At 34.3% G+C, this 14,177-nt stretch overlaps 1 protein-coding gene and 1 long non-coding RNA gene across 2 annotated transcripts; one reads left to right on the plus strand and one right to left on the minus strand.

Annotated features, from left to right (window-relative positions):
- The first annotated feature begins 2,483 nt into the window (after positions 1 to 2,483).
- LOC149577509 (uncharacterized) lies at positions 2,484 to 5,987 on the plus strand. The gene is made up of 2 exons (XR_016352931.1): positions 2,484 to 4,370; positions 4,715 to 5,987. It is a non-coding gene; the product is annotated as an uncharacterized LOC149577509 (long non-coding RNA).
- Positions 5,988 to 7,909: 1,922 nt separating this feature from the next.
- LOC149577510 (LEAF RUST 10 DISEASE-RESISTANCE LOCUS RECEPTOR-LIKE PROTEIN KINASE-like 1.4) lies at positions 7,910 to 13,748 on the minus strand. The gene is made up of 7 exons (XM_089788084.1): positions 13,595 to 13,748; positions 13,322 to 13,428; positions 12,953 to 13,125; positions 12,535 to 12,661; positions 12,184 to 12,394; positions 10,284 to 10,397; positions 7,910 to 9,265 (listed from the first exon to the last, which is right to left on the minus strand). Exons 4-7 carry the CDS (start codon positions 12,595 to 12,597, stop codon positions 8,082 to 8,084), a joined length of 1,572 nt encoding a protein of 523 aa, XP_089644210.1. The 5' UTR covers positions 12,598 to 12,661; positions 12,953 to 13,125; positions 13,322 to 13,428; positions 13,595 to 13,748; the 3' UTR covers positions 7,910 to 8,081.
- Between the last annotated feature and the right edge of the window lie 429 nt (positions 13,749 to 14,177).

Genomic DNA, 14,177 nt, shown 5'->3' on the forward strand with positions numbered 1-14,177 from the left:
TATGCCATAAATTAAAAAGTAATGAATGTTTTGGCTTGGAAAATTTTACATTTCAAGCTACTAGTTAGTGACAAGTTGAGATGTATGAGGATTCAACCAAAAAAAATGCCCTTTTTATCATTAGGATGAGAGTCTGAAACATATTTTATTGGATTGTAGTTAAACAAAGAGGAAATGAAATGATGTTTTAGTTGTATTCCAACTATTTTCAGTCATGCCTTACGGTGGAAAGAAGTTGTTTTAGGTCTCAATCTTTTAGGTTATTTTTTGGGCTCACAAGTATTGTAGGGTTCAAATGACAATGTGAAGACCATCAATCAACTTGACTAAATCAAATTCTACCTTTTGTAGATTTATAAACATGATGCCTTTTGTTCCAAGCAACTTTAGCAAATCTTAAAGTTTAAAATTGTGGCATGCCTTAATTAATTACTACAAAGTAACCTCTACATAACAACAAAACCTAATTGTATGGGATAAAGTTTCGAGTAATTGGTGTATATTGTGTTTTCTAGATGGTTGTGGATAGCATGACAATATTGTTGTTGCCAAATGCTATTGTTCATAGCTTCCCTTTTTGGCCTCTTGCTATCCTCTTTTGAATCTATTTGTAGTCTTGCATTTTCTCAATAAAAAAATGGCACTTTGAGAATTGCTCTCTGACATACATTATAGGGAGATAAGGCATTGCGAATATATTTACCATCCAATAGTTGAGAATTGTTAATGGGATAGTCACTCAAATAATCTTATTTTCCCATATTACTTTGATTTATAATTAAATATATTAATTGACTTGTGTTTAATTCGATGTCCTAATCTTATCCTATGATATGACAATGATAATAGATTGTCATTGTGAATACATGAGCTACCCTAACTACCATTATTAATAAAGATGACTGATGTCGAGTATCTACTAAGATTTCCTTCCTTGGAAGAGTTGTGGATTGGCTTTACTAATTTTTTATCTCATCTAATGTTTAGTATTTCTCTTCTTTATTGTACTTCAAAACATAGAAAAATGTTTGAAAGATATAAATAGTATTTTCCCTAATAATAAATTCAACAATCAATGCTATCAGATTTTCATATGATTTTTAATTATTAATATAAGTTTTCAACAAATTGATATTATTAAAATATGAGATAATGTTCTTCACAATTTGTAGCAGAGTAAGCTCCATGACTTCTAAATTTGAACTCTTACAACAAGGCCTCACAACTATTTGGCTAAATAAGTCTAGCAGCCATTGCATAATATTTTAAGGAGTATTTTTGGGGTGCTTATAGCCCTATGTAGTTGCTACTATTGTTGCTAATTATTTAAATATTATTTTTTAATATAAAAATTAGAGAGAAAATTTAGTGATTAAAAAATAAAATAAAATTTAGAAACAAAAAAAAGAGAGGGAAGTAAATTTATAGTGATAGCCCCCTTTTCCTTAATAGCTTATTTTCATTCCCTAAATAATAGCCACTCCATAAAAGTAGGAAAAGATTCAATATTATCCCTTTTCCACAATTCTAATTCTCTATGGGAATACTCCCTTTGCTTAAATTAAAGCAAAAAATAGAGTTAAGCAACCGCATGGGAACATGGTGTTAGGGTAGGTAAATTTTTGCTTATTTTTAAGCAACTTATTTTAAATAAATTTTTAAAATCAATATTTGTTGCAAACTAAGTTTGGAAGAGAAAATTTAGGCACCTAAAAAGAAGGAAAAATTGCAATGAAGACCATAATAGGAAAAGATTCCAAAGTATCATTTCCTCTTAAGCAAAATAATCCCCACATGGGGACATGGGGTTACTATGAATATTTAGTTGAATGATAGAGAGACTACTTCATTGTGGTATTGAGGTGTAGAAGATGAGAAACCAACAATGTGTGAAAGGATACATGATAAACCAGCAATGTGTGAAAGGATACAAGAATCTAATGTACGACAGTTGCAGACCTTTAACCCAATGCCAGTCTTCATTTAATTTCATCAATGATGTGGAATCCCTTGAGTGAATTGAGATTTGCAGTCAATTATTTCTAAAGAAAGCCCTCCTCCATCAAATAAAACAACACAGATGCATCATATCCCTGTATATTAAAGTGTTCAAGATTAATTTACTCAAGCAACTTTTAAACTTATTAGATTTCCAAAGTCCTTAAAACAAAGATTTATAGATAGTTGAATCCAAATATATGTGGTTGAAGGGATGAGCTATGTTATTCTTACCTCAACAGAACAATCATGGAAAGCCAGTCATATAAGCGCATGATGCTCAAGTAATTATTGGACATCTCCTCAATTGTGGTTTGATAATGTGTGATGCCTCTACTATATCAATCAAATGACTTATTGGGAGGCAATTATTGATGCAAATCCTCCATATGATTTTGTCAAACCTGAAGCAATAAAGAGCATGGAAACCATGAAAATTTCTAATTATTAGCTTATCTTCAATTAAAATCAGATTGGATCACAGCCAAAAATCCTTTCTCAAATTAGCTTATCTTCAATTAAAATCAGATTGGATCACATGAAAGAAAGAAACGCGTCCGTCCCCTTCTACCATATCTCTTTGTCCCTGGTTAGAAAGTTATTGTCTAGTATTTTGCTGACGCCTCAAAACTTAAAAACTAGAATGAGACATCACGCTCTCTAGGCAAATTTTTTCATTTGATAGCCTATCGGCTAATTAGCCGATCGGTTTTTTCAAGGGGGCAGGGGTCGCCGGTTTTGTCTCACGCTACTGGACGGAAACCAATTTGGCGATCTCCGTCTCCCGCCTCCGACCACTACCGACAACTGTTGTCTGTAATATTTCTTGTAAGGAATTCGTACGATCAGGAAGTCTGTGTCATAAATATATTGGTATGTTTCTGGATTCGATTGTGTAAAGATTTTTACCATCAATGTTCCGAATTACTTTGCTTGGCATCTCTTGCTCTCTTTCATCATGATAGATTACGTAGTGTGATTCGAAACGTTGATGGTAAAAATCTTTACACAATCGAATCGAAAAACATATCAATATATTTATGCAATAGATTGTGGAAATTTGATCTCTCTAAGTCTGTGTCATGTTCGTCAGAGGAGCTCTGTGACTGGAATATGTTGGAGGATGAAGAGTTGAAAGGACTTTGTTATGCAAGAAATCAAATTCTTCCCGATGGAAGGGTTATAATTGTTGGAGGAAATGGTGTGCACAGTCTTGAATTTTACACCCCAAATCCTTCAGATCCAATCCCTTGGCCAATGAGACGGACTGCGGGGTTCCTGTAAACCTACCATCTCTTCTTCATGCCATGCTTGTTGGCACATCGATTCAAAGGCTCCAAATTACGAAACCTTGCATTTTTTTAATTCTTCTTCCTTGGAGATAATGAAGCTTTTGTAGGCTACGATTGTCCGCCATATGGCATCCATCTTAATTTGTGGGGGCTAATCATCGATCTGCGAGTCTAGCAATTCAAACTCTTATGCCTTCCCAGTAAAAGGGATAGTAGATGATTACGGCGTGGCTCTTGTACTTGGAGCAAAATATGATGAAAATGTCTGATGGTTCCATTGCAAGACAGTAGCTCAGACAATGCCAGTGAACTGTTTGACAAAATTGCTCGAAGAGCTTCAGTTCCTTCCATATCTAATATTCTTTTCGCTTCTTCTGCTTTCTTTTCAATCTCGACTGTTCTGTTTGACAAAATGAAGATGATCGAACTAGTATCGATATTAGCAACCTTTCTTTTTTTGTCAGTTCCAAACAAATCAATTTACAGTCCTCATTGAGCCTAAAGCCTCTAAAAAATGAATGCAATAAATAAATGCGTTACCTGGCTCAAACTCAAGTAGCCTGAGAGGCAATTCCTCGAAATGCTATGTTGTCATTCGAAGAAGCTCCACACCGACCACGAAGCCAAGAGAGCTTCTAATGCAATTCGGCAACCTTTGCCAGCATCCTTCATGCATATGCCCAAATGGGAGTTTAGGAGCAAGGTATGGAAATGTAGAAGCAGGAAAGGGTACATCATCTGTTTAAGAAAATACCTCAAAGAGCTATTATCTCATGTGCAATAAATTAAACTAGGTAATTTTTGAAATGGATTTCAAAGAAAGTTTTGAAAGTTTTTAATCTAATGCAATTGGCTGTTGTGAAGCCAAAACATCATAGCTAACGATTTTGGAATATTCCTCCACCCCTGGTCAAAGTCGTCGTCCATTTGGCGTTGTTAGCATGTGACAAGACTTCTTTTTGAAAAAAACAAGTGAATAAGAAATTTATGTGAGAGATGTCAAGGTTAATTCTAATGATGCTATGGAACACGGTAAAATTGGATGGAGCTCAGCTGTACACAAGTTTACTTGTTAGATGGGTGAGTTGCAAACCATGGATGAATTGTCACTAGATGGAAATCTGTGTTCGAAATTAAAGGATTGGTAGGTGGTCAGCTTCAGTAGTTTTCTTGTCCACAATACACATGTTAGTATTTTAGACGAAAGCATGGAGATTATGATAATGGAATTAGTGGATGTAAGCATTAGTTATTAGATGCCCTTTTGAGGCACTCGTCATGTTTATCCAGATTAGTGGTCAATCTGTGTCTAATCTATCAGATTGTTTGCTATGCTGTTGCTCGTCATAGTGTATACATCATACGCATTTCAATAAAATATAAATTTCAACGTTAATTTATCATATATGTCGTTTGTAATTCAGGTATAGTTTGGCAGTTTCACTATCCATAAGCCATGAGCTTTTAAATTTTTCCTCCTATAATTTCAACGGAACCCCAGGAAGGAAGCTGACATCGACAAGATACGCCAATTGTTTGACAAAAATGACTCAAAGAAATGTAATTTTATGAAATGCTATGAATGCAGGATATGCACAGCGTTGATTAATCACATTTGCAAGTGGATTTCTCAAACAGGGCATGGACATCACCGCTACGTAACTGTGGTGAACGGCCCATTTCTGTTTATTGCCTTAGCTTCTTCTGATCTCAACTAAAAGGTAAGAAAAAACATTTTGAATAGGGATGTATGTAACTCCAACTTCATAGGATTATAAGATTTTGAGTTTTGAAGCGATATAAACTGAATAGAGATGCCATGTACAACTGTATAACTCTATGACTTCATATTTTCTATCTAAAACCATTTTTATTAGCATGTGAATTCCATTTTGGTTCAAATTTTTAGGACTTTCAAGGAACTCTTTAGTAGTAGTGAGAAAAATGAGTTGCACAAGTTATAAGAATATTGACAGTATGAATTTACGTCACTAAGTTGAGGCCTTTTTATAATAAGTGTGTTTCTTTCTAAGTATTGCTTCATGGCAGGGTAGGGCAGAGATGAAAAATTGATGACAAGTCGTTTTCTTAGGGTTAGATTCTGCTGCTCTATTCATTCTGTTTATGTACAGATGATTCTATGAGTATCTAAAGAGGTTTTGTTCATTATTCTCCATGCTTTATCAAGTGCATGTTTTGTAATGCTGACTAAGCAATTTGAGAAATCTCAGTTCGAAAAGCATATCCTACACTGTTGGAATGTACATATTCAATAGACTTTCATATCTCGCTCTCTAATATGTTTCCATATCTTTTGCATCAAATAAGTGGAGGATGTTTCGTGAACTTTTTCTAAATCTTCTTTCACTTGGCGGAGAAAGATAAGATAACAAGCAACAACAACATTCACAATGACAATCCCAAGCATCCATGTTAAGATAACATTGTTAACATAATACAAACATGTTCTCTCGTACATTTCAAACCCCTGTTCTAATTGAATACAAGAAGTTGAACTCGATGTTTACAGCAGATGCCTGGGGCGGGTTGCAATGGTGGAGAATACATAAATGATGGTATGGAAAGCTGTTGATTGTAATCATTGACTATGAATAGTAATTTGATGTAAGCCGCCTGCACCGATTGCAATAAAAGAGATCTGAGATTCAATAATCTTGGATGCTTTTTCGTATGAAAGATCTTAGTGGCAACTCTTTAGACCTTACAAGCTATAGTCGCTTATGTTTTTTCATTCCTTGTATATAGATAGGTACTTGTATTCAATTATTCAAGGGCCACACACATGTAATCTCATAGCTAACTCGATGAAATTTTCTGTGTCTGCATGCATCAAAAAGATTTGCTATGTTTGTATGTTTCAAAAATATTTATTCTCTTTATGTGGTTGTCCCAGTCACAAATAGAGGAAAATAATAAATATTGGATTGAAATATACAACTACAAAATTCTAATCCTAAGCATTTCGTTCATTTGTTTGATCTCAATCAAGGGAAGAGAAAAATTTCAGCTTTTGTTGCATCAATTAAGCTCAAACAAGGAAAATAGGATGAAATGCTTTCCAAGTTGTAATCAACCATGTCACAGAATGTTACAAAATATATCACCATATAATTCATTGCCCATGGTAGCTTGCTGACACATTTCTAATATGGGTGATCTCATGCAACTATTGACTATACCCTTGCCCCTGTACTCGGTGCAAGCGCTAGTTATTATTCCTAGTCACAATACCATGGTGATAATTAGTAAATATGCTTTGAACGTTGGGAATTATACCTGGCCGCCCATCATGAATGATCTAGATAAATCACAGCTTTTTGGAATGGCCCAGGTTTTTATAAAGAGGGTGGATAGATTGGCCATTTTCTTTTTTCGCTTCATACAATATTGAGTTCTCCACAAATCCTCACCATGCCACATGACGATACCCCTGTATAAGCTGTCTGGACATAGCGCCAGACAGTCATTGGTGTTCACAGAAGTTACGAGGACAGCGAATTTATGTTAGGAGAGTCATGGTTAAAGTATTAAGCCTACAAAAGGGTTTAGGGTATCTGCTATACCCGGAACTTCATAGAAGCATTTGTCTGCACCTACCTTCTGCAATACTAATCACATTGCAATCCATTCTAAGTCTGCTGCTGGAAGCAATGATTTTCATCACCATCAGTCCCTTTAACAGTGATCAACTTCATCAGGGGTGCTGATATTAATGGAGCTTTAGATTGGTACAAACTGAGCACTAAAAATTGTTAGTAGATGAATGTCTTGAATTCCAGTGCTTTAGAAAAGCCATTGGATTTGATAAAATGAATTCCTTATGCCTGTAGATAAGATGTTGCTTTAAATTTATTCATTTGGTGAATTTTGGCTTTGTGCATGGCTTATTTGGTTGAAAGATCTTAGAATTTTCAAATCCACCTATAGATATAAATGCTGCACAAATTACAATCAAACCTTTGCAGTTGTTTAAAAGCCCGTACAAGGGGCAATATCTGTGCAGTATATAGGAAGATCAACGTTACAATGTTCTGAAATTTCTACAATAGTCGTAATGGGCCTACACTTATGTCAAAATGGAGAATAAAATTTGGGATGTAAATCCAAATTTTACATTGTGGGGAATAAAAATGGCTACATCGTTAAGGCCTTAGATACAATGTCACATACCCTTTCATTCACTGCTTTCTGATGAAGTGCTTCTGCCCCTCTACTTTTCCTGAACAGAAGTGGATGAACCAGTGTGCATATGGGTGACGAATTTCTCAGAGTTGTTGGAAACTCCTCTGTCCCTCCTTGGGCACACGTATCCCCATATCCAATTTGGAAATGTATCCAATACTGCCCGGATACACATCGAATATTGTACCGATGTCTGTCTAATAAACTTGACTTTTGAACCATACCAAATACTATGGGATTTGTTTTTTTTTTTTTAATTTGATGTATATCTTCCCTTTAATGTAAAAAAAACTATATTAAAGCAATTAAAAAAAATTAGTATAAACAAAACCTCCACCGGATGAGAAAGACAAATAAAATGTTATTCTATTTCAGCAACCCATTTTTGGGTTATCTTCTAATGCAACTCTACTATGTTTACATATTGTAAAGCGTTGAATTAACTTACAAATATTTGTGTAGCATTTATGTGTCAATATTACTTTTGAAGTAATGAAAATCTCCTACAATAACTTAGAAAACTATGTTAAATATATGTATACATGTTATTTAGTAATGTCGTGTCCAGCCGTATCCATATTGGGGGTCTTAAAAAATGGCCATATCTGTACCCAATACCATATCTGTATTTGTATCCATATCCGTATCCATGCAACTTTGCAATTTCTTAGTCTGAGGGACATCATTAAAGGAATTATACGAACTGAGATTCTCTCGAGTGAACCCATCATAACCCAACCGTTTAATATCCCGAAGCTGATCAGTCACTTCCATCATATTAGGCCTGTCATCCTTTTCAACAGCAAGGCATCTGAAAGCCAATTCAGCCATCCTCCACACCATGTCTCTAACCTGGGGCTTCACATTAATCTCCAATTTTGGATCCACAAGCTCATACAGAGCCCCACTTTGAATCTTGGACACAACCAAATGAGCAAGCTCAATTTCTTTCTTATCCCTTGTTAAATCCAGGGCCTTTTTGGCAGAAATCAGCTCTGCTAGAACCACCCCAAAACTGTACACATCACTTTTTTTAGTAAGCCGATAGCAACGGTGATAATCAGGGTCAACATAACCAGGGGTACCCTGAGGGCCTGTAGAAATGTGGGAGGCTTCTGGTGGCACCAGCCTAGAAAGCCCAAAATCTGCCACCTTGGCTCTGAAATTGTGGTCTAGAAGAATGTTTGAAGACTTGATGTCTCTGTGAAGAATTGGGGGCTTTGTGCTGAAATGAAGATATTCCAAGGCTTGGGCAGTTTCTAGGGCTATGTTTAAACGGGTTTCCCAATTCAAGCCTTTTCCTTTGGCTTCTCTGTGCAGATGATCTGCTAAGGTTCCATTTGAGACATATTCATAAACCAGAAGTAATTCGCTGCGAGCCTGGCAATAACCAATTAAGAGCACAAGGTTGGGATGGTTTAATGAAGAAAGAATCTCTATTTCATTGGAGAACTGCTCCACCCTTTTGTAGTTGTCATGGAAAAGTTTTTTCACTGCCATTAATTGGCCATCGCAGAGCTTCCCCAAATACACAGAAGCAAACCCTCCATCACCTAATTCTCTCATTGCATCAAAGTTATCAGTTGCCTGTTGAAGTTCCTCATAACTGAAAATCTGAGGAGAGCTCCTCTTGCTTCCAAAAGTGCCCAGTTGGATTTGCTGGATCTTACAACTCTGCTCAAGCTTTGGTTTGGCAGGAGGATCCTTTTTGTAACCCAGAAATACTGCCATACTTGCAGTGCTTATCATTAATACTAATACAACAGACAGACCTGAGCTACCAAACAACCAAAACAAAGTCAAATCAGAGATGAGAAAATCATTAATGTGGAGTCAAAAGTAAGCATTTGTTTGCAGACATTCAGCTTCAGAAGTATCTGGAATCCTATTTCTAAATATCAATTGAAACGAAAGCTTAAGTATAAATTATTGCTGAGAAGATCTCTGTAAAATCAGATGAGAAAATCATTAATGTCGAATCAAAATTAGCATTTGTTTGCAGACATTCAGCTTCAGAAGTATTTAGAATCGTATTTCTAAATATCTCTTACAAAATTTACACTGATACAAAATTTTCTGTTTCACTGGGCTGAGAACAGAGAAGCTGTGGCATCCATGGCACTCTAGTATGTTTTATATTTCACCTGCAATTTCCCTCAACAGTACATGCCCTTATATTGTGCTTCTGCACTGAACAACAGAGAGTTCTGGCAGGTTTCTACAATCCATGATGTTCAATTTTTGTTTCTGAAATTTGATTGTTTGGGTCACACCCATTGTTTTGGGTCTTATCCAGTGAACCATCATTAGAACAAGAAAGAGCTCTAGGAGATGAAAAATATATGGTTCACTAAATTTGACCCGAAGCATTGACAAATTTTTTGTTTTAAACACAACCAAATTCCGAAAACAAAATTTGAACAGAGAGTTTCATGATTTTCCTCAAAACTTTCTTTGTCTAAACGCAGTAATCGAGGGAGACTTCTAAGCCTATAGTTTTACATTTTTAACTGGAACTTTTGGCAAGTGAGGATTTAAGCTTGAGTTTTATTAAAGACTTCATATAAATTTTTGTTTCAAAATATTCTGTTTTAAATTGAGAATAATTTCACTGTCATAGAATTTCATTTTCTCGCAACCATGGCAGGAGAACTTCATTACCTTCTTCTGTGATAAGTCGTTCAGGAAGAAAAGCAACCTCTTTTAGGCTAGAATGCATTATGAAACTTACTGCTTCTTACATATTATTGATTTCATTGAAACTGGAAATGTGGAATTTGAGGGATTTACCTATTATGATTCTGTAGGATTTGTCTCTGTGATGGATACCAGAAGAGAAAATGCTTGGATTCACAGCAACCGCTGGATCTAAGCTAAGGCTGGCAGCATCATCTTTAGGTAGATCTGCAAGCAATTGCACATGCTTACAATACAGAAAAATAGCACGTTCTCACAAAAATTCAATGAAGTACCTGACTGCTATTAAAAAATTTAAATCCTTACAAAACAGAGAAATAATACCCATTTGTCAAAAATTGTAACAGACTCGCTGAGACTAATAAATCTTGCAAATCCTAAAACAAAGAATCAACTCCCATTTTGGCAAATATTGTGTCACATTGACTGAAACTAACATATCTTTCTGCTGCATTCCCTGAATGTGCAATTGGGTTTTTTGGGGACAGAACAAACAAGTCTTGAAATTAAAATATAGATGATTTATTCCATTCCCACTACCATATGTGTGAAAATAATTCGTTGGTGTTAATCTCACTCTCAATAACTACGAAAGATTGTAAAAAAAAAACAAAAACTGTGAAAGATTGTTATTTGTAATGTTAATTTTTATTGCAACAGCTATAAAGGAGTTCTTCTTGTCATGTTGATTCGTTTAGAAAAATTATATGACCAGTTCGTTCCTTGCTATGAAAAATAATATTAGTGGACTAGATTCTAATAATGATATGTTTGAAGTTTGAACTTATCTTGCATTTATCCTATTGTATGGTTAAACACTAGATTTCAAAGGGTTTCTTCAAGGCTGAATGTATCAGGAGCACACAAGACAATATAGTTTGTAAGTTTGAACTACCACAACATGTGTGCCAAGATTAACATATCATCAATATGTGGATCATACAAAGTGCTCACTGAAAACATGATAAGGGTCATAGATTCTCAAAAATAAGATAATGGACCAACTGTAGCTATGCAACCCGTTTGGAAATATTGCACATCATTATAGTTAGCAATTGTGTGCTCTTATAACATTTTCATCCAACCCAACTCTCAAGCAAACAACTTTCTCTACACATGACAACGCATGTTTCTCATCATGTCCTTCCATGCATGGTCATGTAAAATCTAACAATCTAATATATCTATATGTGGATGACTCAGAGCTTTTAAGAAAATACCAATTGTTAAGGAGCGAGAACAAGGCAATTTCTAAGACTAAATATTCACATTATTGAGTCTCGGTAACTTCTCTATATGACTTCTAGTTGTAACGGACTTTTTATATTACTTCTTCAAACTAATGAAGACAATGAATTATTTACAGTAATGGTAAACTAAGCTCAAGTGAATATTTTATGGTCATGGTAAACTAAACCAAGTGCCTTACCCTTTTTGGTCACGAGGATTTTCATTTTTCATTGTGTTTTTTATCATCATTTTATAACTTTTTACTTTTCAGTTCATGAATTTGAATAAAAGTAATTTTTATTATAATTATTTCACATTATCCTGAACTACTAGTATTTGAATGTTTAATATTGACTGATTCATTGTTTTTTAACATGTAATCTATAAAATCTATCTTTTCACAAATTTGTTCCATATCACCGTCACAAATTTCTATCTAGAAATTTAGGGTTGACTTTTGTATTTTAAATACAAATACCATTTCTCAAAATCTAGATATTACTCACAACTATTTAAAAGTAACACTTAAACATATAATCTTTACTACTGAAAATAGTACAGCAATATAAGCACTTGAAAAAAGATGAAAACTATCTTAAAAACAATCCTAGAAGACATTATTCTCTGCATTATTTTATATTCAATCTACTCATGACAATCAGTTAGAACTATTATTTATAGAAAGATTTACTGTTATAAAAAGGCCTATAACAAACAAATTCTTAGATGAATGTAGCTATTAGTGTCAGGTTTTAAATCTAACCAAGCTGAAATCCAGAGTCGTATTCAACTCCAGCATTCCAAGCATATGCATCAGAAATTGGTATGACAGTTGAAGCACTGGTCCATCCATAACTGAAACCATCACTCACATTTAAACGAACAACAAAATTATTCTTTTCCGAAACACTATTTATCCACCACACAGGTGACCCATTTCTATGTGTCATGTCTCTCCAACTCACCTCTTTCTCCTGCAATAAGAATTGCACAGTCACATATTAAATAGCTTTCATTATGATCAAAAGTGAACCCTACACAAAATATACAAGCATGTGTATGCATAGATACATAAAGAGAAGATAATAGATTTTAAAAAAATGGGCGTATTTACCTCCCTAAGTTGCATTCCAACAATATCTATGTTGCCTTGGACATACCAAAATACAAGCTGCATGAAAGAATGGCTGCTATTTTCCACCCAAATGGTTATGTTTTTCTGAGGATAGTGGCAAGGCACTCTGATTGTCCAAAAAAGAACCTCCGACTTAGAGCAAATTAAAATTAGAATAGTTTTCGTTTGAAAGTTTGGGAAGAAAACATGTTATTGCCATATATGAAAAAACTCAAGCCTGAGTAGGAATGATACTATTTTAGTCTATCATTTTCCTATTTCACAGGACTATTTTAAACATATTTCAATTTATTGTTCAATTCTTAATATAAAAAATATGTAATACTGTTATGGATTGTTTGACAACAATAACATACATTTTATAAAATAAATTTATAAGGCCAAGAGTCCTGCAAACCTTTCGTATATGATGTCAATGCTTGCGGGCAATTGCAAATTGAGAACAGTAGGGAAGAATAGACTGTAAGCATTAAAATTTATAAGAAATTCAATTTGTTCTGCACAAACCAAACCTACCACCACCAGATTGACAATGCTGCCTGTGCAACGAGTCTGATCAATGCGCTTCACCTGTTTGTTTTAATCAGTAAAAGTCCCAAGTCAACAAAGTTTATATTGATAAAAACATAAGTTCAATGCATTTTACATGTTAATGACAGCATTTGTGATGAGAAAAATTAGAAAAGCATGTAAGATAGGAAGAATTTACTTGAAAAGCATAAGAAATATAACAAATTAGAAAAGAGTCGTATAGGGTGAGTGTAACCTGTAAGCAACTACCAGATGCCAATCCCTCTCTGTATATTCTTTCTGAAACTTGAGTGACATATCCTCCAAGGTAATCCCAAAAGTCTTGTTTATACCAAGCAACCCCTGCAAATAATCTACCATTAATATACTATACTTCCATTTCTTTGTACAATATTTCAACCCACTTTTTAATAATTTTAAACTCCTGTAGCTCATCACTAATCATTAAATTTACCCAGTATTATAACAAAACCAAAAGCTGAAATTGAAACAAATGAGTTTGTATTACCATAGATTGGAAAAATTGTATTAGTTGCCTTTGATTGGATTGGATGAGAGTCAGCAGTACCACCACTGAAATGCGTGAGCAGGAGGAGCAGAATCAACGAGAAAGGCCAACAACAATAAGAAGAAAGAGCAATTTATTACTGTTTGAAAGGAGAAAAGACAATGATTTTACATTTCCCCACATTCCAATGCATCTTTATAATCTATATAGGGTAGTTTTAAGGATTACCAAATTCTAAAAGATAAACTATTGTTTTCTTAATATAATTAATGCACTAAACTGTTTAACTTTAAACATGAATTACTATTATTCTTCTTTTTAACTCTTCCAAATCAAGTAAGACGATTCTAGGAGATGACAATTGGTTTTTCTGTAAGATTTTTCAGTTCTGAAAGGGGAAAAAAATTTAGTTAACAAAACAGAAAATTGCTGTTTCAAAAATTTTCAAAAATCACCTTTCCAACAGTAAAAAATAGAAAGTTCTAGTTACAAAAATCAAAATCAAATTCAATATAATTAATTGAATAATCTGAAACATCCTCATGTTTTCTGCTTTGTAAGGTAGAAATAAAAAGGTGAAAAA

This window comes from Cupressus sempervirens, chromosome 1, assembly GCF_028749045.1.
Source record: "Cupressus sempervirens isolate cs-2001-9-10 chromosome 1, ASM2874904v1, whole genome shotgun sequence".
Taxonomy (NCBI): Eukaryota; Viridiplantae; Streptophyta; class Pinopsida; order Cupressales; family Cupressaceae; genus Cupressus; species Cupressus sempervirens.

Excerpts from the sequence above, each read along its gene's own strand:
- LOC149577510 (XM_089788084.1), bottom strand. The coding sequence starts at position 12,597 with ATGCAGCTTGTATTTTGGTATGTCCAAGGCAACATAGATATTGTTGGA. Across the intron at positions 12,395-12,534 it reads TTGGAATGCAACTTAGGGAG|GAGAAAGAGGTGAGTTGGAG; the intron begins GTAAATACGCCC and ends TTCTTATTGCAG. Across the intron at positions 9,266-10,283 it reads ATCCTACAGAATCATAATAG|GTCTGTCTGTTGTATTAGTA; the intron begins GTAAATCCCTCA and ends TTGGTAGCTCAG.